At 44.7% G+C, this 26,574-nt stretch overlaps 1 protein-coding gene and 1 pseudogene across 1 annotated transcript; both read left to right on the forward strand.

The window, feature by feature from the left end:
- The first annotated feature begins 4,469 nt into the window (after positions 1-4,469).
- LOC110256483 (carbonyl reductase [NADPH] 1-like) lies at positions 4,470-10,063 on the forward strand. Its single transcript, XM_021070961.2, has 3 exons — positions 4,470-5,248; positions 6,333-6,440; positions 9,360-10,063. Exons 1-3 carry the CDS (start codon positions 4,906-4,908, stop codon positions 9,830-9,832), a joined length of 924 nt encoding a protein of 307 aa, XP_020926620.1. The 5' UTR covers positions 4,470-4,905; the 3' UTR covers positions 9,833-10,063.
- Positions 10,064-14,767: 4,704 nt separating this feature from the next.
- Positions 14,768-26,108, forward strand: LOC110256280 (carbonyl reductase [NADPH] 1-like; annotated as a pseudogene).
- The last annotated feature ends 466 nt before the right edge of the window (positions 26,109-26,574 follow it).

Raw genomic sequence — 26,574 nt, forward strand, 5'->3', positions numbered from 1 at the left:
GGTTTGGGATTGTTGTGTTTTCATTGTCATGTACCTCTAAATATCTTTAGGTTTCCTCTTCAGTTTCTTCAATGATGCATGGGTTCTTCAGAAGCATATTTTTTTACCTTCTAGGAGTGTGGTTTTTGCTTGTTTGTTTGCTTCTTTCTTTCTTTTATTTGTTTTTTTTTTTTTTCCTTGTAGGGGATATCTAGTCTCAGAGCATTGTGTTTGCAGGAAATGCTTGAACAAAATTTCAACTTTTTAACCTTTACCAAGGCTTGCTCTGTGGCCTAAGATGTCATCTATCCTAGAGAATATTCCATGTGCACTTGAGAAGAATATATATTCTTCTGATTGGGGATGCAATGTTCTATAAAAACCAGATAAATCTATCTGGTCTAGGGTGTCGTTTAAAGCCTCTGTTTCCCTGTTGGTTTTCTGTGTGGAGGACCTGTCCTTGATGTAAGTGGGGTGTTGGAGTCCTCCAATATTATTGGGTTGTTGCTGATTTCTCCTTTTTTGGCTGTCAGCAGTTGCCTTGTATATTGAGGTACTCCGATGTTAGGTGCGTGTGTCTTTACAAATGTTAAATCCTCTTCTTGGGTAGATCCTTGCATCATTATGTAGTGTCTTTTGGCTCTTGGGACATTCTTTCCTTGAATGTCGATTTTGTCTGATATGCGCTTTGCTCTTCCTGCTTTCCTTTGAGTTCCATTTGCAGGGAAGAGCTTCTTCCATCCCCTCACTTTCAGTCTGTATGTGTCTTTAGGACTGAAATGGGTCTCTTATAAATAGCATATATACATGTCTTGCTTTTGTATCCATCCAGCCAGTCTGTGTCTTCATTTTTTTTTCTTCTCTTTTTGCTATTTCTTTGGGCCACTCCCATGGCATATGGAGGTTCCCAGGCTAGGGGTCAAATCAGAGCTGTAGCCCCCAGCCTACACCAGAGCCACAGCAATGCAGGATCCGAGCCACATCTGCAACATACACAACAGCTCACGGCAATGCTGGATCATAAACCCACTGAGCAAGGGCAGGGACCGAACCCGCAAACTCATGGTTCCTAGTCGGATTCGTTAACCACTGAACCACAGTGGGAACTCCCAGTCTATGTCTTCAGGTTGGAGCATTTAATCATTTACATTCAGTGTAACGAGGGATAACCATGGGATCATTGCCATTTTTCTCATGGTTTGGGAATGCTACTGTGGGTCTTTTTTTTTTCTTCCTTTCCTCTTTTGCTGCTTTCTTTGTGAATTGCTATCATCAGTGTTGTGTTTGGAATGCTTTTTCTTTTTATATGTGTGGATCGACTATGGTCTTTGGTTTGCCATTCCCATTAGGTATGAAGACCACCCACTCCATGTGTACAGAATGGTCGGGGTTGCTGTTCTCTTCTTTGCAGTTGTGTTTTCAGGGTTCTGCATTAGTTTTCTCTTCTTATGTTTGCTAGTTTGGGTAGCATATTTGTCAGTGGGTGATCTTCTACCTTTATATTATCTTTGTCTTTACTGGTGAGTTTCTCAATTCAAATTTCCTTCTTTCTACTTGTGGCTTTTTTCTTTTCTGCCCAGAAATGTTCCTTTAATACCTGGTGTATATCTGGTTTGGAGGCCCTGAAGTCTCTTAGCTTTTGTTTGTCTGAAAAGCTTTGTACCTATCCATTAAACCTGAATGAGAGCCTGATGGGATAGAATATTCTTGGTTCTAGATTCTGCCCCTTCATCACCTTAAATATGTCTTGCCACTCCCTTGTACCTTGCAGACTTTCTGCTGAAAAATCAGCTGTTTTCCTTACTGGGGTTCCCTTTTGAGTTATATGATGTTTTTCCCTCATGGCTTTTCTTTGGTGTTTTTTCTTTGGATTTAATTTTTGTCCGTTTGATTTGTTAGTGTACTGCTGTGCACACCCTGGGCTTATCCTGGGTGGGATTCTCTGTGCATCCTCAACTTGAGTGAGTGTTTCCTTTCCCATATCAGGGAAGTTTCTGGGCATAATCTCTTTGAATACCTCCTCTGGCCCTTTCGCTCTCCTCTCCTTCTGGGGCCCCTATAATGCCAATGTTGGGATGTGAAATACTGTCCCAGAGGACTCTCAGACTTGCCTCACTTCAGTCATTTTTTCCTTACCTTTTTTATTTTTTTCTTAAGTTTTTTGGCGGGGCCAGTGATTTCCACCATGCTGGCTTCCTCATCACTTTTTTGTTTTTCTGCCCCTGTTATCCTGCTGTTAATTCCTTCTCATGTACTTTTCATATAACATATGGTGCTATCCATCTTAGTTAGCTTGTGCTTTAGGTCTTCTAATTCTTTCTTTAGCACTTCTTGTCAATTCTCCCGTCTGTGCCTCCATCTTTTTTTCCAAGATCTTGGATCATCTTTACTGTCATCTCTCTGAAACCTTTATTTGGTACATGACATATCTCCTCTTCACTTAGTTCATTTTGGATGTTTTTGTCTTGTTCTGTTGTCTGATAGCTATTTCTTTGTCATCTCATAATGTCAAACTATCTCTGTTGTTTATGGTCCACTTGACAGAGTGTATGGAGTTCTAGCATCTGGTGGCTCGTCTTGGAGTTCTCAGGGTTGGTAGCAGCTCACATTTACCCAGAGCTCGTCATGGGAACTGGGGTATTATGCTACCTCCTCTGGAGCCAGGTGGCTCCTAGAACTTGGGTCCATGAGTTGCCTGTGGTACATGGTTCACAGGATTACTTTTGTAGTGGTGGGGATGGGGGCAGCACTGGCTTCTGCAAAGCCTCCTGCTTCCAGGTAGCTCCTCAGGGCGATTTCCGGAAGTTGGCAAAAGCATCAGCTGCTCCTATGGCCCATCACGTTGTCGGGGAAACACTTAGGATAGCTCTATGTAGCTGCATGGACAGGTCCCTTTCTGTAGCCATTCCTTTGTAGGGAGAGTCTAGATAGCGTTCTCTAATACCCCAAGGGCATGGGCCACTCACGCTCTGTTGTGAAAAGGCTCTCTCTGTTGCTGGAGGCCTGCCAACTTTGGGGAGATCCATCCCTCTCCTACACCAAAGGAAGAGTGCTCCCTGCAGCCACTGCAAACTCAAAAGTGAGCCAGCATGCTCCTCTCGGCTCCTTTGGCTAGACATACAATGTACACTGTTCCCTGCTTCTTTGTTGGCTGGGATCACAGAGCTCGTGCTTTTCCTGAGGGTCATCCCTTCCGATTGAGAAATAAATTTCACTTCCCCATAGACAAATTGCATGTCCAAAAAGTAGGTCGAGAGAAGGTGCCTTATGGCTTGTTACAACAGCCATGATGGATAGGGTCAGACAGGACTTCTTTTCAGCTTTAAAGGTCCAAGTGGTCTCTGTTGGGGCTCCTTGATCTGCCTTTGCAGCAGGAAAATAGACAGAGATGGTCCATAAACCAAGGAAAATAGCAACACTTAGCCTCCATGCTTTACCTCACCAGCCAGCAGTGTAACAAGGGCAATACCACCAAGGGAATTTATTTCCTCTGGTGCCTTTAAACCCCCAACTGACGGGCAAAAAGGAAATTGTGATATTTACCTGGGAGGGGCCTTGTATGAAAGATATACCCTTATGAGAATCAGAGAGGAGGGGAAAATGGAGCCAGTAGGGGTTTTAGTGGATAGGAGAGATTGTGGTCCAGTCTATGGAGGGAGAAAATGAAATTTAAGTGGGAAAGAAGGAACAGGAGGGCTGAAAGGTTATTAAGGAAGACATAGTTCCTGACACATGTCCATTGGTGCAGACTGCTTAATACCAAACCAGCTAAACTGTTCATAATTGTTGGATCTCGTTTGGATGCTGTATAAGGAGTCTGGGGTTCCTTCAAGTTTCCTATTTGACAGCTTTCAGGACAAACATTGGGAAGAAGGTATCCTGCCTGAGCTACCTTCCTGTATGACCTTGAGCCACAAGGGGTATCTAGTCTATCCTTTCAACTGTAAAATGGGGATCACATCATAGGACTGCTCGGAAGAGGAGTATCAGGATATAGGGGCTGTTGCTGAAACACAGGGGGATTGCCAAGCATCCGCTGCCATGAGTCCCTGTAAGAGGGTCCCAACAGCAGCCAGGGCAGCAAGGACAAACTTCTTCCCGCCCAACACCAATCCTGGCCTCCCCAGGGTCCCAAGGATTGTCCATCGTGTTCCCTCTATTCACAGAAGCACTCCATGTCAACTTCCAAAAAATAACATATACTTCATTATTCCGCTTATTAAGTTAACATAACAAAAACCAAGCCAAAATGTGGCACTTTCAGGAACCCAAAGAATTATTTCTGCATGCAATAAATATCCCAACCACTGGCTTGGCATAGAGAGTACCACAAACCCCCACACACACACACCTTTGGCAACACTGGGAATCCCACAGAGCCTATTACACGGCCCAAAGGATAGTTGAACATAGGACCATTTTCTCTCGTTCACTGACATTAATTCCCTTTAAGAAAGCTCCAGGAACTCTGTTCCTCATGAGCCATCTCCCTTAGTAATTTTTTTTTCATTAAAGAAAAAGCAATCATTGCCAATCAAAGACAATTAATCCAGACTCCTTTTTCTCCTTTGGAAGATGTCCTTCCTGAGTACATTTTGGTCAATGGTCAGGAATCCCTAGCCCCCACTGGACCTTCACCAACGCATCTCCACCCAGCAGAACTCTGGGCATCTGACGTTAAAGTAAAAGACTGCCATAGGCTGATTTGGCTCTGGATGCACCACCAAGGACAGAGTGGAGTCAGGAGTTGGTCATTGGGAACATCGTGCACCATTTGGCCAGTCCTTGGACAGAGGCAAGAAGGCAGGGCTTAGTTCCCTAGGAGTCACACTCCTGGCAGCCAGACACACTGGATCCCAGCTCTGGTGTTACTAGCTCCTTGGTAGTCAGGTCCAGCCCCTTGTATTGCCCCACCTCCTGTCCTAGATGCACACTACCCTCCACTCTCCACACCAGAGGCTCGGACACACTACACCGGCCATGTCCTCCCACACTCATGTGGCCCTGGTGACTGGCTCAAACAAGGGTATTGGCCTTGCCATCGTGCGGGAGCTGTGTCGGCAGTTCTCGGGGGATGTGGTACTCACAGCCAGGGACGTAGCTCGTGGTCAGGCGGCGGTGAAGCAGCTGGAGGCAGAGGGCCTGAGCCCACGCTTCCACCAGCTGGACATCGATGACCTGCAGAGCATCCGGGTCCTGCGTGACTTCCTGTGCAAGGAGTATGGGGGACTGGACGTGCTGGTCAACAATGCGGCCATCATCACCAAAAGTAAGTGGATGGGAGTTCAAAGGATATAGCCTTGTGAGGGTTGCCAACATGGCCATGTTGAGGCTGTTGTTTGAACATCTCTGTGAGATCTAGAGTCTGCACCCCAGAGAGTAGGATGGACTGGTGGCCCCAGGGAATAGGTCTTTCCAGACTGACAAGCCTTTCCAGCCAGAGGGCCCCTGCCACACCTTTGGTCAGATGGTTTAGGACTGAGTCCAGATTTTCACAATATCACTCTCTTTGTACTTTGGAGCAGTTCAGTGAATTTTTTTTTTTTGTCTTTTGTCTTTCTAGGGCCACAACCGTGGCATATGGAAGTTCCCAGGCTAGGGGTCTAATCAGAGCTATTGCTTCCAGCCTATGCCAGAGCCATAGCAATGCCAGAGCCAAGCTGCATTTGTGACCTCCACCACAGCTCATGGCAATGTCAGATCCTTAACCCACTGAGTAAGGCCAGGGATCAAACCCACAACCTCATGGTTCCTAGTCGGATTTGTTTCCACTGCACCATGACAGGAACTCCCCCAGGTTAGTGAATTTTTAACTTATATTGACATTAACAAAATGTGGAAAAGAATGGGACACAGAGATCCCATATTTCCTCCCTTCACTTAGCCTCCCCTGATGGTGTCAACTTATAGAACTCTACAGCATGATCAAGCCCTGAAATGCTCACTGGCACAATGCTGTGAAGTCATCCCAGACATTCATATTCATCAGAATACATTGCACAGGACTTCCCTTCTTGACTCAAATGCAGTGAACCCAAAAACGTGGCATGGAGACATGGTTTCACTCCGTGACTTCTCTCAGTAGATGAAGGATCCAGCTTTGCCATGAGACGTGGTGTAGGTCTCTGTCACGAATCAGATCCTGCCTAGCTTGGGCTGTGAGGTAGAATGGCAGCTACAGCTCCAATTCAACCCCTAACCTGGGAAATCCATATGCCTCGGGTGCAGCCCTAAAGAAATGGAAAAAACGAAAAAGAAGAAGAAAATGAATACATTAGACAAAAAACTTGAACTTTCTACAGATATACAAGAGACAAGAAATTATTAATACTCTTCTCTTTCTGCCCTAAAAGGTGACGACCCCACACTGTCTCATATTCGGGCAGAAATGATTATGAAAACCAACTTCGTGGGAACCCGAGATGTGTGCACCGAGCTTCTGCCGCTAATAAGACCCAAAGGTGAGTCTGAATGGAGCCCAAGATAAGGGGTTTCAGGCAAGATCTGGGCTCTGCCTGCCTCTGGCCTCCTCTGCGGTCCCAGCTCCCTCTCCTCTTCCACTTCACTGGCAGCAAGGCTGTGTCCCCACCTTTCCAGGTGCCTGAGGCCACAGGTCCTTCTACACAGTCCAACTGAGTCTTGCCTCGGTCCAGCTGCTCTTTGCACATCTGGCCCTTTCTTCTCTTCCCACCTTAACACAAAGGTCTCCTCTGAGAGCCCTTTAACTTGCTCCATGCCCGTCACAGCTGGGCTTCCCTTAGGACTCCACCCAGATCTTCTCACCCCTCCTTCCCGCTCACAGTGACCTGATTCACCTTTCGTCGTTGCTTGTTGGCTTTTTCTGATTCGGGTTTCGGGAGCCCAGACTACCATCAATTCATTATGCCCCCTAAGGCTTTCCCTTCATCTCTTCATTTCACGTTTTCTTTTGACTCCACCTGATAGAATATATTATACATATATTGCTTAAAAGATGCTACGTGAAATGCACACTTTGGCGTCTTGGCAAATTCAGGACATCCCATACCACCCTCAGGGTCAATAATTTACTAAAAGTACACAGAACTCAGCAAAAGTCTGTTAAACACACATGAGAGTGAATTAGGAAATAGAGATTAGCTCAGGTCAGCAGTGGTCAAGGTCTCATGGCACAGGGTCAAGAAAGACCAGGATGGAGTTGCCACATGTCCTCTCCCAGCAGATCCTGGGGAAAGCACGAGTTTCTCCCTGAAACAATAGGAGAGAGCACTTGTGGAGAACTGCCCACCTGGGAGTTCACCCAGGCATCAGGGTCCAGTGGCCTTGCTGCTGGTGGGTCACCTAGGCATGGCCCACTGCCCTCTTGGCTGACCTGACTCTCCAGACCCTCCTGAGGTCCAGCTCATACCAGGTAGCCCAAGGCCCCAGCATACTCACCTGCTAACATACATTATGGAGCCTGACCCTAGGCACCAAATGAGCAAGGCCAGTCTTCCCAGGCAGGACGTGCTAAGGGTTGAACATTTCTTCCCCATTTCCCTGGCCAAGGGCTGAGGTTTCCTGTGGCCAAGCTTAGGCCTTTCCTTAGAGAGGGCACCCCATGGAACTTTCCTAAGGAAGTCTTGCATCCAAAGGATCATCAGGCAACCACATTTAGTACAAACTTTATTCAACAAATAGACCAACAATATCACAATTATACCTAACACGTGCAGGAGCCCGCCTGGGGGCGGGGTAGTTTTAAAGGTGCAGATAATCCATCCTATAAAGCCACTACTTCCATTTCATGTGTTTCTGCTCATTGGATTCTCCCCTTAATCAACTGCTATTTGTGCCTTTATTAGCATACAACTGTTTCTTCAACTATTTGGTACATATTGAGCAATAAACCAAGGCATATAAAATTTTAAAGATTTTTTGGAAAAAAAAATATCTACTATTTGAATCTGAAATCACCAAACCAGAAGTGGCGAGGATGCTTCTGCCCACAGGTAGAGAGGGACACATGATTATGGAGAGAAAACTGAAAGAAAGTAAGGAGGTTATGGACTGTGTGCAGCTTCAGAAACTTGGTGGCTCTTTGTCAATGGTGGTCCTAAGGTTTCAAATGTGTCACCTTGAGACATTTACAGGCTCATACTCTGGACTGCTACCATAACCCACCAGGGGACTAAAGCCACTCAAACAAATGGCCACCTTGTTAAATCAATTTACAACATGGGAAGCTGCTGCTCCTCAGCTCCCCCCGATTTTCATCAACTACCCATTTTCCATCAGTGTGACAACCAGAGGAGACTGTCACTCAGTCTCCCAGGACACTTGACCCTCAACATCAGTACCTGCCTTGACGCCTTAGACAGGGGTTCTCCCACCAGGGTGGAAAAGCCAGGTCCAGAAACAGCATCTCATCTCAGCAGGGCACAATATAACTTCCTAGGCCTGCCACCTCCAGCCCAAATTCCCAGCTCTGTGTCCAGACATGGCCTCAACAAGTCTGTCTCCTACACATCTCCCCTCCTTCTGACTGGCTGGCAGAGGAAACATTCAGGGGCCTTGGAGTCTCAGAAGATGCTAGAGTCTTAGGAACAATGAGCCAACTCCTACCTTGGGGCTGCACCCATTTCCACTCCCCTCCTGCACCCAAAAAGACACTGCAAGGAACCACACCTGAGGACAGTCCCTCCATAGTATCTGCACCTCCTCACCCAGGAAGACCTGCTTCTGATGGCCCCTATCATGTCCTACTCTCATTCCCTCTTAAGGTCCCTTTGAATCTCTCAGTGGCATGCTCACTGGGCATCTCCGAAATAATCAGATTCCACTGCCCCTCTCTGTCCTCCAATAGCCAGGACTGGAAGCATTACTCGTGAGTGAGAAAAACCCAAACCCAGAAAAAAATGCATGAAATTCAGACCCTGAAATGAATGCTTTTAGCTTATTCTGACTGAGCCTCCCAAGATGAATGCTGTCTGATCCCCTAGGAACTGCCATTCATAAACCCACAGGCCCTTGGCAGGTCAAGACACACCTGTCCTAGAGCACTGGCCAAGTGACCATAGACCCTCAGGTGGCCCCAAAGGAGGCCACTCTCCTGAGTGCAGCGAGGACTCCTCTTATTTTCTGAGCATTTTCCTCCATACACCAGTTTCCCTTTCTTATGGGAATCTGGGCACTGCCCTCCCCACTAGGGCATTTCTTTCCCTGACATCATCCTGGACATGACAACAGAACAAGCTCCAAGTCAGTTTATGTCCTTCTCTCATAGAGGCAGCCTTACTTCATCTACCATCAGACTGCACACTGATTCTGAGTTGGACATTTTGAGTCCAGCATCCTAGGAAACTGGGTATTTGTCATTCTGGTGTTCACTTCTCTAGGTAACAATCTGTGTTCTATTGTAGGCAGAGTGGTGAATGTGTCTAGCACTGAGGGTGTCAGAGCCCTTAACGAGTGCAGCCCTGAATTGCAGCAGAAGTTCAAGAGTGAGACCATCACAGAGGAGGAGCTGGTGGGGCTCATGAACAAGTTTGTGGAAGACACAAAGAACGGGGTACACAGGAAGGAGGGATGGAGTGATTCGACCTACGGAGTGACAAAAATTGGGGTCTCTGTGTTGTCCAGGATCTATGCCAGGAAACTGAGTGAGCAGAGAGCAGGGGACAAGATCCTCCTGAATGCCTGCTGCCCAGGGTGGGTGAGAACTGATATGGGGGGACCCAAAGCCCCCAAGAGCCCAGAGGAAGGAGCAGAGACCCCCGTGTACCTGGCCCTTTTGCCCTCGGATGCTGAGGAGCCTCACGGTCAGTTTGTATGTGAGAAAAAAGTTGTAGAGTGGGGTGTTCTCCCACAGTGCTTCCCATGGGTCACTGCATAATTTGTGTCCTGATTTCCCCAAAAGAGACTTATACTGTCAAAAATAGCCCTATGCAAAAATGAAAAAGAAAATAAAGAATCAAAATATCTCTATTAAGTCCCCACTTGGAGAGGACTGCTCATTCTGTGAAGGCTTATGTCATTACTTCTGATCCCAAGGAAGGGAAAAAAAGAATGGATGTCAAATAAAGTGAAACACCAAAAGATGAATAAATGGCTCTTCATAAAGGTCCATATGTGCCGACTGTTCCTATGCTAAAAATGCGCAGACATCGAAGAGACCAAAATGTAGTTCAAGAGAAGTGGCGGGATAATTGGGACAACCGCCATTATGGATCCAGTCAGACAGGAAATCCATTGAGCTTTGAGGGACCAAGTGGGCTCTGTTGCAGCTACTCAGATCTGCCTTTGAGCAGGAAAGTCACCAGAGAGGGGCCATAAATCAAGGAGCATGGTGACATAGAGACCGTGGGCTTTAGCTCAGCAGCCACAAGGATGACTTGGCAGCATCACAGAGGGAAAAGGCAATAGTTCACACCTATTAACTCCACATTCCCAGTCCATCCCACTCCCTCCCCCTCCCCCTCCCCGTCATCGTTGGCAAGCACAGTGTGTTCTCCAAGTCCATGAGTTTCTTTCCTATGGAAAGTTTCATTTGTGCGGTATATTAGATCCACATATAAGTGATACCGTATGGTATTTGTCTTTCTCTCTCTGGTTTACCTCACTTAGTATGAGAGTCTCTAGTTCCATCCATGTGGCTGCAAATGGCATTCTTCTGTTCTTTTTCACGGGTGAGTATTCCATGGCATACACACACACACACACACACACAGATCGATCACATCTTCTTAATCCATTCATCTGTCGATGGACATTTAGGTTGTCTCCACGTCGGGGCTATTGTGAGTAGTGCTCCAGTGAACACACGGGTGCCGGTGTATTTTTCAAGGAAAGTTTTCTCCAGATGTATGCCCAAGAGTAGGATTGCTGGGTCATATGGTACTTCTCCATTTAGTTTTCTGAGGTACCCCCATACTGGTTTCCATATAGGTGTACAAATTTACATTCTCACCAACAGTGTAGGGGGTACCCTTTTCTCCACACCCTCTCCAGCATTTATAATGCTTGACTTGATAATGATGGGCATTCTGACAGGCGCACGGTGGTACCTCATAGTAGTTTTGATTTGCATTTCCCTAATAATTAGAGATGCTGAGCATGTTTTTCATGTGCTTCTTGGCCATCCACATGTCTTCTTTGGAAAAAGGTATATTCAGGTCTTTTCCCCAATTTTCATTTGGGTCGTTGGGTTGTTTGTTGGTTGGTTGGTTTGCTTTCTGCTGTTGAGTTTTTTAAGGTGATTGTATCTTTTAGTGATGAAGCCCTGTCAGTTGCATCGTTGGAAACTATTTTCTGCCATTCTGCAAGGTGTCTTTTGGGGTTTTTCATGGTATCCTCTGCTGTGCCAAAGATTGTCAGTTTGATTAGTCCCATTGGTTTATTTTTGCCTTTATTTCTGTTGCCGTGGGAGACTGACCTAAGAAAATTTTGTACGGTTGACAGCAGAGAGTATCTTGCCTATGTTCTCTTCATGGAGTTTTATGGTGTCTTGTCTTACGTTTAAGTCGTTAAGCCCCCATTTTGAATTTACTTTTTGTGCATGGTGTGAGAGTGTGTTCCAGTTGCATGGATTTATGTGCAACTGTCCAGTTTTCCCAGCACCACTGTCTCTTTCCTGTCCATATTCTTGCCTCTTTTGTTGACGATGAATTGACCATAGTTGTCTGGGCTCATTTCTGGATTCTCTATTCTGTTCCATTGGTCTGTATGTCTGTTTTGGAACCAGGACCACACTCTCTTGCTTACTGTAGCTTTGCAATACTGCCTGAAGTCTGGGAGAGTTATGCCTCCTGCTTGGTTTTTGTTCCTCGGGATTGCTTTGGCAATTCTGGGTCTCTCATGGTTCCCCATAAATTTTTGGATTCTTTGTTCCACTTCAGTGAAAAATGTCATGGGGAGCGTGATGGGGATTGCATGGAATCTGTAGGCTGCTTTGGGTAGCATGGCCATTTTTACAAGGTTAATGTGTCCGACCCAGGAGCGTGGAAGGTCTTTCCCTTTCTTTGCATCCTCTTTAATTTCCCTCACTAATGTTTTATACTTCTCAGCATATAAGTCTCTCACCTCCTTGGTCAGGTCAATTCCCGGGTATTTGATTTTGGGGGGTGCAACTTGAAAAGGTATTGTATTTTTGCATTCCTTTTCTAGAATTTCACTGGGAGTCTACAGACATGCGACTGATTTCTGAATGTTAATCCTGTATCCTATTACTTTGCTGATTTTTTTTGATCAGTTTGAGTAGTTTTGGGGTTAAGCCCTTAGGGTTTTCTCTGTATAGTATCGTGTCATCTGCACACAGTGACAATTTCACCTCTTCTCTTCCCATTTACATACTCTTTATTGCTTCTGTTTGTCTAATGGCTGTGTCTCCAGCTTCCGAAATACTAAGTTGAATAAAAGTGGTGAGAGTGGGCATCCTTGTCTTGTTCCAGATTTGAATGTGTAAGACACAAAAAACAGGGTACACAAGAAGGAGGGCTGGGGAGATCTGATCTATGGAGTGATGAAAATTGGGGTCACTGTGCTGTCCAGGATCTATGCCAGGAAACTGAGTGAGCAGAGAGCAGGGGACAAGATCCTCCTGAATGCCTGCTGCACAAGGTGGGTGCAAACTGACATGGGGGGACCCAAAACCCCCAAGAGCCCAGAAGAAGGAGCAGAGACCGCTGTATACCTGGACCTTTTGCTCTCAGATGTTGAGGGGCCTCATGGTCAGTTTGTTTCTGACAAAAAAGTTGTAGAATGGGGTGTTCCCCCTGAGAGCTACCCCTGGGTCAATGAATAATTTGTGTCCTGATTTCCCCAAAAGGGTACATACACTGTCAAAAACAGCCCTATGCAAAAATGAAAAAGAAAATAGAGAACCAAAATGTCTCCACTGAGTCCCCACTCGGAGAGGGCTGCTCATTCTGTGCAGGCTTATGTCATTACTTCTCTGACCCCAAGGAAGGGAAACATGGAGTAGATGACAAATAATGTAAACCAATCAAGAGATGAATAAATGGCTCTTCATAAAGGTCCACGTGTGCCGACTGTTCCTATGCTAAAAAGGCTCAGACATGGAAGAGACCCAAAGGTAGGTCAAGAGAAGCGCGAGCATAACTTGGGACAACCCCCGTTATGGATCCGGTCAGACAGGAAATCCACTGAGCTTTGTGGGTCCAAGTGGGCTCTGCTGCAGCTACTCAGATCTGCCTTTGCAGCAGGAAAGTCGCCAGAGAGGGTTCATAAACCGAGGAGCATGGTGACATTGAGACCGTGGGCTTTAGCTCAGCAGCCAGCAGTGTAACACGGGCAGCATCACAGAGGGAGGATATTTGCTCTGGTGTCTTTAAACCCCAAATTCAATGGGACAAGAGCAACTGTGTAGTTGAAGGAGGGGGCACTTTTATGAAAGATGCGGACCTAAGAGAATCAGAGCCGGCAGGGAAGAGGGAGTGTGCAGGTGTGTTGGTGGATAGGAGAGATTGTGGTCCAGTCTATGCAGGGAGGGTGTGTTGTTTGTACAAGACCAAAGGCTCAGGAAGCCTGCAACATCGCTAATGAGTAAACTTCTTTATACACGTCCACTCGTGCAGACTCTGAAATGCTAAAGCAGCTCACTTGTTCATACGGGTTGAATCTAGTGTAGAGGACATTCGGGTGAGTAGAATTCCCTCAAACTGCTATTTAAGCATCTGGAACCAAAGGGTCCTGGCTGTGCCACCTTCCTGCCTGATCTTGGTCAAATGCCACGTCTACTGGATCCCCTCAATTGTAAAGTGGGGGTCACAGTTATAGGATTGCTGGGAAGATCCGTGTCAGGATATAAGTGACAGTGTTCAAAACTCAGGGGACGTGCCAAGTGCCCTCTGTCACAAGGCCCTGTACGAGGGTGCCAACACCACCTGGGGCAGCAAAATGAAGCTTTTTCCTGCCCAACACCAAGCCTCGCCTCCCCGGGGCCCCAGGAATTGTTCACCACATCCCCTCCATTCACAGAAGCACTCCATATCCAAGTCCACAAAAATAACATGTAATTAAATATATCACGTATTAACCTGAAATAAACCAAGCCAAAAGGTAGGCACTTCCAGCAACCCGAAGATTTAGGAAAACATTAAATAAACATTCTCATCAGGGGCTTGGCACAGGAGGAGCTTCACAAACACCCCCACTCCTGGGGCAACACTGGGAATCCCACAGAGTGCGTACCCTGCCCACACAAAGTCGCATCACTGGACCACTTTCTCTCATTCACAGTCCTGAATTCCTCCTAAGGAAGCTCCAGAAACTCTCTCCTCAGAAGCAAGCATCCTTAGTAATGTTTTCAATCTTTGCATTAAAGAAAAGCAATCCCTGCCATTCTCGAGGGAGTGATGGCCCCAGCCCAAGACAATGAATCTTCACTCCCTTTCCTCCTTTTGGAGATCTGCCCACCAAATTTTTTCTGGTCAACCACCAGGAATCCCTAGCCCCCTACTGACCCTTCACCCACCCATCTCCACCCTTCCAATCCGTGTGCAACTCAGAGGTAAGATCGAAAGACAGTGCTTTGCAGGTTTGGCTCTGGCGGCAGAACCAAGGAGGGGGTGGACTCAGGACTCAGTTATTAGGACCCTACTCCAACATTTGGCCCTCCTTGGAGGGAGGGAAGAAGGCAGGGATTAGTCCCCTAGGAGTTATAGCCCTGCTGCCAGACACGCTATCCCAGCTCCTGTCTAACTGGCCTCTCTGTTACTAATTCCTGCTTGTTGAAAACCTGCACCTCCTGCCCGAGACTCACACCACCCTCCGCTCTCCACACCAGAGCCCCACAAACACCACACCAGCCATGTCTTCCCACACTCTACTGGCTCTGGTGACGGGGGCAAACAAGCCTATTGGCTTTGCTATTGTGCGGGACCTGTGCCGGCAGTTCGCCGGGGACGTGGTGCTCACAGCAAGGGACGTGGCACGAGGCCAGGCAGCCGTGAAGCAACTGCCAGCCAAGGGCCTGACCCGCGCTTCCACCAGCTGGACATCATAGACCTGCAGAGCATCCGTGCCCTGTGTGACTTCCTGCACAGGGAGTATGGCGGGCTCGACATGCTGGTCAACAACGTGGCCATCGCCTTCCAGTGTAAGTGGATGTGAGCTCAAAGGATACAGCCTTCTGAGGGGGGCCAGCCTGGCTGGGTCGGGGCTACTGCCTGAATGTCCACCGTGGGACCTCGAACCTGTTCCCTGGAGAGGGGGATGGACTGATGTCCACAAGGAGCAGAATTCCTCCAGACTGACAAAATTTCCCAGCCATAACGCCCCTCCAATACTTTTGATCAGATTGGTAGGAACTGAGTCCAGGTTTTCACAGGATCACTCTGAACTGTGGAGCTTTGGGTGTTTATTTGGTTTTTTTTGTTTTGTTTTGTTTTTAAGTTATGTTCCCTTGGGTGTTTCCATCATGGCAGAGCAGAAACAAATCCAACTAGGAACCATGAAGTTGTGGCTTCTGTCCCTGGCTTCGTTCAGTGGGTGAAGGATCTGGTGTTGCCATGAGCTCTGGTGTAGGTCACAGACATGGCTCAGATCCTGCGTTGCTGTGGCTGTGCTGTAGGTCAGCAGCTGTAGCTCCAAGTCCACCCCTAGCCTGAGAACCTCCATATGCCAAATGTACGGCCCTAAAAAGCAAAAAAAAAAAAATATATATATATATATATGTTTCCTTAATTATTAACTTCCTTTGAAATAAACAAAATACTGCAAAGAAGGAGACACATAGATCCCATACATGCTCCCTTCGCTTATTCTCCCACAATGGTACCATCTCACAAAACCGTAACAGCATGTTCACTTTCTGAACACTCACTGGCACAACGCTGTTAACTAGCCCCAGACATTACTTAATATGCATCAGAATACAGGGTACAGAAACTATCGATATGTGCATTTTTACATAAGGCTACTATTAATTAGCTCCTTTCTCTTTCTGCCCTAAAAGTGGAGGATCCCACACTGTTTCATATTCAGGCAGAACTGACTATGAAAACCAACTTCTTGGGAACCCGAGATGTGTGCACAGAGCTTCTGCCTCTAATAAAACCTCAAGGTGAGTCTGATTGGATCCCAAGCTCTAGTGTTCCTCGCAAGATCTGAGCCTTGCCTGCCTCTGGCCTTCTCTGCAGGCCCAGCTCCCTCTCCTGCTCAGCGTCACTGGCCTCGAGGCTGTGTCTCCACCTGGGCAGGTGTCCTGGGGCCATAGGTCTCTTTACACTATCAAGGTCCAGCTGCTCTTCATTCCTCTGGCTGTTTCATCTCTTCTATTTCAGTCACAATGCTCCTACGAAAGGCATTTACCTTCCTCTGTGCCACTCACACGTGGAGTTTACTTAGGAGTCAGCTCCAGACCTTCTCTCCCCACCTCCCACTCTCACAGTGATCTGGTTCGCTGTTTCACTTTGCTGGTTGGCTTTTGCTGACTCAGGTTTGGGTAGCTACCATACCATCAAATCGTCATTCTCCCTAAAGCTTTTTCTACATCTCTTCACCTGGGTTTTGCTTTTGTCTCCTACCGACAGGATACATTATATATTTATTTATTGGTTGGTAGAAGCTGAGCTAAATGTACACTTCTTGGTCCTGACAAGTTCAGGGGGTCCCTAGACCACCCACAATGTCAAGAATTCACTAGAAAGAAACAGAACTCACCAACAAGCTGTTAAGTACAAATGCCAGTGAATTAGGAAGTGGAGACTGGCTCAGGTCAGCAGGGATCAAGGCCTCATGGCACAGGTCCAGCAAAGACCAGGATGGAGCTGCCACATGTCCTCACCCAGCACATCTTGGAGGAAGCACGTGTTTCTCCCTGAAACAATAGGAGACCGCACATGTGGAACATTGCCCACCTGGGAGCTCACCCTGGCCTTGGTGTTCAGTGGCCTTGGTGCTGGTGGGTCACATAGGCATGGCCCACTGCCCTCTTGGCTGACCTGACTCTCCAGACCCTCCCAAGGTCCAGCTCATACCAGGTAGCCCAAGGCCACAGCAGAGTCACCTGCTAACACAGATTATGGAACCTGACCCTAGACACCAAGTGAGCAAGGCCAGTCTTCTCAGGCAGGATGTGCTAAGGGTTTCGCACGTCCGCCCAGGTTCTCTGGCGAAGGGCTGAACAATCGTTGGACAAGCTTAGGCCCTTCCTTACAGAGAGCAGCCCCTGGTGCTTTCCTAAGGCTCTCTTATGTCCAAAGGATCGCGGAGCAACTAAATTTAGTACAGAACTTATTTAGTGAATAAAGCAATATTATCAGAAATAGGCCTGGTATTTAGAGGAGCTGGCTTGGGGGAAGGGTAGTTTTGGAAGGGCAGATGATCTTACTTATCAAGCCACCACTTACATTTTCATGTGTTGGTACTAATTGTATTCTCCTTTTAATCAACCGCTTTTGTTCTGTGCCTTTATTGGCATACAACCCTTTGTTCAACTGTTCAGTATATGTTAAGCAATAAAACAAGGCATATAAAATTTTAAAGCTTTTTTTTTTTTTTTGGTCTTTTTGCTATTTCTTGGGCCGCTCCCGCGGCATATGGAGGTTCCCAGGCTAGGGGTCCCATCGGAGCTGTAGTCTCCAGCCTACACCAGAGCCACAGCAACGCAGAATCCAAGCCGCGTCTGCAACCTACACCACAGCTCATGGCAACGCCGGATCGTTAACCCACTGAGCAAGGGCAGGGACCGAACCCACAACTTCATGGTTCCTAGTCAGATTCGTTAACCACTGCGCCACGACGGGAACTCCAAAATTTTAAAGCTTTTTTAAGGAAAAAAATCTACTATTTGAATCAAAAAGCACCAATCTGGAAGTGGTGAGGCTGTTTCTGCCCACAGGGAGTAAGGAAGACATGATTGTGGAGAGAACACTGAAAGAAAGCAAGGAGATTATGGAATGTCTGGAGCATCTGGCACCTGGTGGCTATTTGTGCCTGGTGGGCCTTAGGTTTCATTATGTCACCATGAGGCACTTACAGGCTCAGATTCTGGACTGCTACCATAACCCACCAGGGGACTAAAGCCACTCAATCAAATGGCCTCCTCGTTAAATCGATTTACAACATGGAAAGTTGCTGCTGCTCAACTCCCCCCAATTTTCGTCATCAACACTCATTTTCCATCGGCGTGACAACCAGAAGAGACTGTCACTCAGTCTCCCAGGACACTTGACCCTCAACATCAGTATCTTCCTTGATGCCTTAGACCAGGGTTCTCCCACCAGGGCGGAAAAGCCAGGTCCAGAGACAGCATCTCATCTCAGCAGGACACAATGTAACTTCTTAGGGCTCCCACCTGCAGCCCCACTTCCCAGCTTTGTGTCAGGACGTGGCCTCAAGTCTGTCTCCTACCCATCTCCCCTCTTTCTGACGTGCTTGCAGATGAAACACTCTCTATCTTTGTGCCTGAGAAGATGCTAGTCTTATTAACAAAAATCCCATCCCTGCCTTAAAACGGCAACCATTTCTACTCCCCTCATGGACCCAAAGAGCCATGACAAATAACCACACCTGAGTACAATCCATCAACAATATCAAAACCTCCCCACCTGGGAAATAGTTCTTCTGATGGAAATGAAAATGTCCTACTCTCATTCCCTCTTAAGGTCCCTTTGACTCTCAGAGTGACATGCTTAGTTGGCATATTTTTTTTTTGGTACAAAAGTATTCAAATAAGCTTTATTTGTAACACCCAAAAGTGGAAAACATCCCAAAGATCCTAACATAGAATGATGGATCAACAAGATGTGGCATATTCATGCAAAAGAATACTACTCAGCAATAAAAAAAAATAAACTATTGGCATGCAACCATAAAACTAAATCTCAAAAATACTATGTGGACCAAAAGAAGCCAGGCGTGGCAGGATGGAGGGGGAAATGTACATACTCTGAAATTTCTTTTTTCAAAACCCCCAGCTCATCCCCCATCCCACATCTGGTCTCATTTGGAAAACATAAGTATTTCAAAGTCTGTGAGTCAGTATCTGTTCTGCAAAGAAGTTCAGTATGTCCTTTTTTTAGATTCCACATGTAAGTGATAGCATACGATGTTGGTGTCCCACTGTCTGATTTCACTTAGCATGATAATTTCTAGGACCATCCATGTTGCTAAAAATGCCAGTATTTCATTCCTTTTAAGGGCTGAGTAACATTCCATTGTGTATATGTACCACCTCTTCTTGATCCACTCCTCTGTCGATGGACATTTAGGTTGTTTCCATGTCTTGGCTATTGTAAATGGTGCTGCGATGAACATCGGAGTACATGTGTCTTTGTGAGTCGTGGTTTTCTCTGGATAGATGCCCAGGAGAGGGATTGCTGGATCAAAGGGTAGTTCTATTTTGAGTGTTCTGAGGAATCTCCATATGGTTTTCCACAGTGATTGCACCAATTTACAATCCTACTAACAGTGTAAAAGTGTTTCTTTTTCTCCACATCCTCGCCAACACTTATGTTTGTAGATTTTTGGATGATGGCACTTCTGGCTGGTGTAAGGTGGTACCTCATAAGAGATTTTGATTTGCATTTCTCTAATAATGACTGATGTTGAACATCTGTTCATGTGTTCTTTGGCCATCCATATGTCTTCTTTGGAGAATTGTCTGTTTAGATCTTCTGGCCATTTTTTGAAGGGGTTATTTCTTTTTTTGGTATGGAGCTGTAGGAGGTATTTATAAATTTTGGAGATTAATTGCTTGTCCATTGATTCATTTGCAAAGATTTTCTCCCATTCTCTGGGTTGTCTTTTTGTTTTGTTTAGGGTTTCCTTTGCTGTGAAGAAACTTTTAAGTTTAATTAAGTCCCATTTGTTTATTTTTGTTTTTACTGTCATTACTCAAAGAGGTGGATCTGAGAAGATGTTGCTGTGGTTTATGTCAGAGAGTGTTTGGCCTCTGGTTTCCTCTAAGAGTTTTATAGTGTCTGGCCTTATATCTAGGTCTTTCATCCATTGCGAGTTTCTTTTTGTGTATGGTGTTAGGGAGTGTCCTAATTTCATTCTTTTCCATGTGGCTGTCCAGTTTTCCCAGCACCACTTATTCAAGGGGCTGTCCTTTCTCCATTGTCTATTCTTGCCTCCTTTGTCATAGATGAGTTGGCTGTAGGTGCGTGGATTTAATTCTAGGCTTTCTATCCTGTTCCATTGATCTATATTTCTATCTTTGTGCCAGTACCACATGGTTTTGATGACAGCTGCTTTGTAGTATAGTCTGAAGTCCAGGAGCCTGATTTCTCCAGCTCCATTTTTCCTTCTCAGGGTGTCTTTGGCAATTCTGGGTCTTTTGTGCTTCCAAACACACTTTAAAATATTTTGTTCACATTCTGTGGAAAACGTCCTTGGTGATTTGATAGGGATTGAATTGAATCTGTAGATTGCCTTGGATGGTATAGTCATTTTGATAATATTGACTCTTCCAATCCAAGAGCATGGTATGTCTTTCCATCTATTTGTGTCATCTTTGATTTCTTTCATCCGTGTCTTATAGTTTTCAGAGTACAGGTCTTTTGTCTCTTTAGGTAGGTTTACTCCTAGGTATTTTATTCTTTTTGATGAAATGGTAAATGAGATTGTTTCACTAATTTCTCTTTCTGATCTTTCGTTGTTAGTGTATAGAAATGCAGCTGATTTCTGTGCATTAATTTTGTATCCTGTGACATTGCCAAATTCATGGATGAGCTCTAACAGTTTTCTGGTAGCAATTTAGGATTCTCTAGGTATAGTATCATGTCATCTACAAATAGTGATAGTTTTACTTCTTCCTTTCCAATTTGGATTCCTTTTATTTCTTTTTCTTCTCTGATATTGCCATGGCTAGGACTTCCAGAACCATGTTGAAGAGTAGTGGTGAGAGCAGACATCCTTGTCTTGTTCCTGATCTCAGTGGGAGTTCTTTCAGCTTTTCACCATTGAGAATGATGGTAGCTCTGGGTTTGTTCGTATATGGCTTTTATTATGTTGAGGTAGGTTCCCTCTATGCCCCCTTTCTGAAGGGTTTTTATCAGAAATGGGTGTTGGATTTTGTCAAAGGCTTTTTCTGCGTCTATTGAGAGGATCATATGGTTTTTATTCTTCAGTTTGTAAATGTGGTGTATCACACTAATTGATTTGTGGATAGTGAAGAACCCTTGCATCCCTGGGATAAATCCCACTTGATCATGGTGTACAATCCTTTTAATGTATTGTTGGATGCGGTTTGCTAGTATTTTGTTGAGGATTTTTACATCAGTGTTCATCAGTGAAATCGGCCTGTAGTTTTCTTTTTTTGTGGAGTCTTTGTCTGGTTTTGGTATCAGGGTGATGGTGGCCTCATAGAATGAGTTTGGGAGTATCCCTTCCTCTGCAATTTTTTTTTGAAATAGTTTCAGAAGGACAGGTGTTAACTCTTCTCTAAGTGTTTGATAGAATTCACCTGTGAAGCCATCTGGTCCCGGACTTTTGTTGGTTGGAAGTTTTTAAATCATGGTTTCAATTTCAGTTCTCATGATGGGTCCATTCATCTTTTCTATTTCATCTTGGTTTAGTCTTGGAAGATTGTACTCTTCTAAGAATTCATCCATTTCTTCTAGGTTTTCTGTTTTATTGGCATGTAGTTTCATATAGTATTCCCTTATGATCCTTTGTATTTCTGTGATGTTTGTTGTTACTTCTTTTTCCTTTATAATTTTATCGATTTGGGTCCTCTCTCCTTTTTGATGAGTCTGGCTAGGGTTTATCAATTTTGTTGATCTTTTCAAAGAACGAAATTTTAGTTTCATTGATCTTTTCTATGGCTTTCTTCATTTATATTTCATTGATTTCTGCTCTGATCTTTATGATTTCTTTCCTTCTACTAACTTTATATCTTGTCTGTTCTCTCTCTCTCACTGCTTTAGATGTAAAGTTAGGTTGTTTATTTGAGCTTTTTCTTGTGTCCTGAGGTAGGCTTGTACTGCCATAAACTTCCCTCTTAGAACTGCTTTTGATGCATCCCATAGGTTTTGGAGTGTCATATCTTTGTTGTCATTTGTTTTGAGGTATTTTTTTAATTTCCTCTTTGATTTCTTTAGTTATCAATTGGTTGTTTAGTAGCATGTTGTTTAGTCTCCAAGTGTTTGTGTTTTTTGCAGATTTTTTTTTCTTGTTATTGATTTCCAGTCATATAAAGTAGTGTTTGGAAAAGATGCTTGATATGATTTCAATTTTCTTAAAGTTACTGAGGCTTGACTTGTGGCCTAGAATGTGATCAATCCTAGAGAATGTTCCATGGGCACTTGAGAAGAATGTGTATTCTGTTGCTTTTGGATGGAATGTCCTATAAATATCTATTACATCCATCTTGTCTAATGCCTTCATTTAGGGCCTGTGTTTCCTTGTTCATTTTCCATCTGGATGATCTATCCATTGCTGTAAGTGGGGTGTTAAAGTCCCCTGCTATGATTGTCTTATTGTCAATTTCTCTTTTTAAGGTTGTTTACAGTTGTGTTATATATTGAGGTGATCCTATGTTGGGTGCATATATATTTACAACTGCTATATCTTCTTCTTGGATTGATCCTTTGATCATTATGTAATGTCCTTCTGTATCTTATAATATTCTTTATTTTACAGTCTATTTTGTCAGCATGAGTATTGCTACTCCAGCTTTCTTTTGAGTCCCATTTGCATGGAATGTTTTCATCCATCCTCTCACTTTCAATTTTTATGTGTCCCTAGAAGTGAAGTGGGTCTCTTTTAGACAGCATATATATGGGTTTTGTTTTTGTATCCATTCAGCCAGTGTATGTCTTTTGGTTGGGGTGTTTAGTCCATTCACATTTAAGGTAATTGTTGATATGTATGTTCTTATTGCTATTTTATTAACTGTTTTGGATTTGTTTTTCTTGCCCTTTTTTTCCCCTTCTTCTCTTGTTCTCTCCTCTTCTGGTTTGATGACAATCTTTAGTGTTGTATTTAAGTTGATTTTTTTAATTGTGTGTGTATCAATTGTAGATTTTTTGGTTTGCAGTTATTCTGAGGTTTTGATGTAAGAGTCTATATAGATATGAGATTGTTTTAAGTTGTTGTTCTCTTAATTGCAAGTACATCTCCAGTGTCCTGCATTTGTACCCACCTCTTCTCATGATTTCTGATTTTGGTGGCATAATTGTGCATGGATGATTTCATATCTTTACTGTATAGATACCTTTCCTGGTGAGCCTTGTCATTTGTGGAATTTTTGTTTCCTGGTGCTGTCTTTTCTTTTCTGCCTAGAGAAGTTCCTTTAGTATTTGTTGTAAGGCTGGTTTAGTGTTGCTAAATTCTCTTAGCTTTTGCTTATCTGTGAAGCTTTTGATTTCTCCTTCAAACCTGAATGAGAGCCTTGCTGGGTAAAGTAATCATGGTTGGAGGTTTTTTCCTTTCATCACATTAAGCATATCATGCCACTCTCTTCTGGCCTGCAGAGTTTCTGCTGAAAGATCTGCCAATAATCTTACCAGGGTTCCCTTGTATGTTATTTGTTTCTTTTTCCTAGCTGCTTTCAGTATTTTCTCTTTGTCTTTAATTTTGGTTAGTTTGATTAATATGTGTCTCAGGGTGTTCCTCCATGGGTTTATTTTATATGGTACTCACTGCACTTCCTGGATTTGAATGAGCAGTTCATTTTCCATATTAGGGATGTTTTCAGCTATTATCTCTTCAAATATTTTTTCTGTCCCCTTTCTCTCTCTCTTCTCCTTCTGCCACACATATAATATGGATGTTGGTGTGTTTAACATTCTCCCAGAGTTCTCTTAGACTGTCTTCATTTCTTTTCAATCTTTTTTCTCTTTTCTGTTCCACTTCAGTGATTTCCACTAGTCTGTCCTCCACCTCACTTATTCACCCTTCTGCCTCCTGTATTCTGCTGTTAGCTGCTTCTAATGATTTTTTTATTTCAGTTATTGTATTTTGCATCTTTGCTTGCTTAATTTTTAAATCTTGTATTTCTTTGCTCAATGTTTGCTGTAAATTATCAGTCTTTGCCTCCAGTTTATTTCCAATGTCTTGCATCATCTTCAACATCAACAGTCTAAAGTCTTTTTCCTGGAGGCTGAGGATCTCCTGACCACTTAGCTGATTTTCTGGGTTTTTTTTTTTTTTTCTTTCTCCCTCACCAGAGTTATAGTTTTCTGTCTTTTCATTTTTATAGATTTTTGGTGTGGTGATCTTTTTACAGATAATAGAGTTGTAGCCTCTCTTACTTCTGATGTCTGCCCCCCTCATGGCTGAAGTTGGTACAGGGGCTTGCTGTAGGCTTCCTGATGGGAGGGACTGGTGCCTGCCCACTGGTAGGTGGGGCTGATTCCTATCCCTCTGGTGGGTGGGACTTTGTCTCTGGATGAGATTAGAGGCAGCTGTGTGCCTGGGGGCTCTATAGGCAGCCTGTTTACTGATAGGTGAGGCTGTGATCCCACCTGGATTATTGTTTGGCCTGGGACTTCTCAGCACTGATGGGTGGAGACAGATTCTCCCAAAATGGCCACCTCTAGAGGAACACACACCGATGAATACTTCCGAGACCCTTGCCTTCAATGTCCTTCCCCCACAACAAGCCACAATCACCCCCTGTTTTCCCAGGAGATCCTCCAAGAACTGCAGTCAGGTCTGCCCCAGACTTCCACAGAGTCTCCACCCTTCACTGGGATCCAGTGCAGATGAAAGCCCATGTGTGCCCTTCAAGAATGGGGTCTCTGTTTCCCCCAGTCCTGTGTAGTTGCTGCACACAAGCCCCACTGGCCTTTAATGCCAGATGCTCTGGGGGCTCTTTCTCCCAATCCAAAATCCCCAGGCATGCGGACCTGATGTGGGGCTCAGAACTCTCACTCCTGTGTGTGAGTCTCTGTGATACAGTTATTTTCTAGACTGTAGGCTTCTCACCTGGTCTGTATGGGGTTGCTTGTATCACATAATCTCCCTTTCTACTTCTTTAATGTGGCCTCTTCTGGAGTAGGATATCTTTTGCAAAGTTTCCAGTCCATATGGTTGAAGGTTGTTAAGGATTTGGTTGTAATTCTGTTGTTTTTATGAGAGAAGGTGAGCCCCATTCCTACTATGCCACCACCTTAATCCCACTAGAGGGAATCTCTTAAATAGTCAGTTTACACTGACCTTGTCTGTCATCTTACAACCAGAACTTGAGTCAATATTCCTGAGCTAAGAAAATCCTAAACCTAGAGAAAACTTTACAAAATTCAGCCCCTGAGCTGATTGATTTTTTCCTTCCTCCATCTGAACCTTCCAAACCTGATGCTGCCTGATCACCTGGGAACTCTCAGTCATAAACTCACAGGCTCTTTGCTGGTCAACAGAGACCTATTCTAGAGCACTGACCAAGGGACCATAGACCCTCAGCTGGTCCCAAAGGAGGCCACTATCCTGAGTGCAGTGAGGACTCCTCTTATTTTCTGAGCATTTTCTTCCATACACCAATTAACTTTCATATGGAAATCCAGATGCTGCCCTGCACACTAGGGCATTTCTTTCTCTGACATCATCCTGGAAATGATGGCTAGAACAGGTTCCAAGGCAGTTTCATGTCCTTCTCTAATAGAGGCAGTCTTAATTCAATTTCTAACAAACTGGTCACAGATTCTCAAATGGAAATTTTGGATCCAACATCCCAGCAAATTTGATATTCATTCTTTGGGCACTCACATCTCTATGTAACAATTTGTGTTGTACTTTAGGCAGAGTGGTGACTGTTTCCAGCTATAAGAGTGTCAGAGTTCTTCATGACTGCAGCCCCAAATTGCAGCAGAAGTTCAAGAGTGAGACCATCACAGAGGAGGAGCTGGTAGAGCTCATGAACAAGTTTGTGGAATACACCAAGAATGGGATACACAGGAGGGAGGGCTGGTGTGATTTGATCTATGGAGTGACAAAAATCAGGGTCACCCTGCTGTCCAAGATCTATGCCAGGAAACTGAGTGAGCAGAGAGGAGGGGACAAGATCCTCCTGAATGCTTGCTGCCCAGTGTGGGTGAGAACTGACATGGCTGGACCCAAAGCCCCCAAGAGCCCAGAATAAGGAGCAGAGACTCCCATGTACTTGGCCCTTTTGCCCTCGGATGCTGAGGGGCTTCATGGTCAGTTTGTTTCTGACAAAAATAGTTGTAGAATGGGGTGTTCTCCCTCAGAGCTTCCCATAGATCAATTGATGTTACGTGTCCTGATTTAACCAAAACACCAATTACTGTATCAAAGGAATCCCTATGCAAAAAAAAAAAAAGCACCCAAAAATCAAAGTATCTCTATTAAGTCCACACGTGGTGATAGATGTGAATTTTGTGATACCTGTCATGATTTCCTCAGTGACCCCAAGGGAGGTAAAATGGAATGGATTCCAAATGATGAATAAAAATCAATAGATGAATAAACCCTTCTTTATAAAGTTCCATGTGTGCACACTATTCATATCCTGAACCCACTCAGAAATCTGAGTGCATAATGTAAGTCAAGAGAAATGACAGAATAACTTGGGACAAGGGCCATCATGGATCGGATCAGACAGGAAATCTTTCAGCTTTACAGTTCCCAGCATCTCTACTGTCATGGTTATTTCTTCGTTACTTTCCATGTATGATTTTCAAGCTTGCGGACCTGAAAAGTGACAGC

This window comes from Sus scrofa, chromosome 13 (genome assembly GCF_054392235.1).
Source record: "Sus scrofa isolate SSC_HxYL_T2T_F1_AM1 chromosome 13, Sscrofa_HxYL_maternal_Yorkshire_Landrace_v2.0, whole genome shotgun sequence".
NCBI classification, from domain to species: Eukaryota; Metazoa; Chordata; class Mammalia; order Artiodactyla; family Suidae; genus Sus; species Sus scrofa.

Excerpts from the sequence above, each read along its gene's own strand:
- LOC110256483 (XM_021070961.2), top strand. The coding sequence starts at position 4,906 with ATGCACACTACCCTCCACTCTCCACACCAGAGGCTCGGACACACTACA. Across the intron at positions 5,249-6,332 it reads TGCGGCCATCATCACCAAAA|GTGACGACCCCACACTGTCT; the intron begins GTAAGTGGATGG and ends CTGCCCTAAAAG. Across the intron at positions 6,441-9,359 it reads GCCGCTAATAAGACCCAAAG|GCAGAGTGGTGAATGTGTCT; the intron begins GTGAGTCTGAAT and ends GTTCTATTGTAG.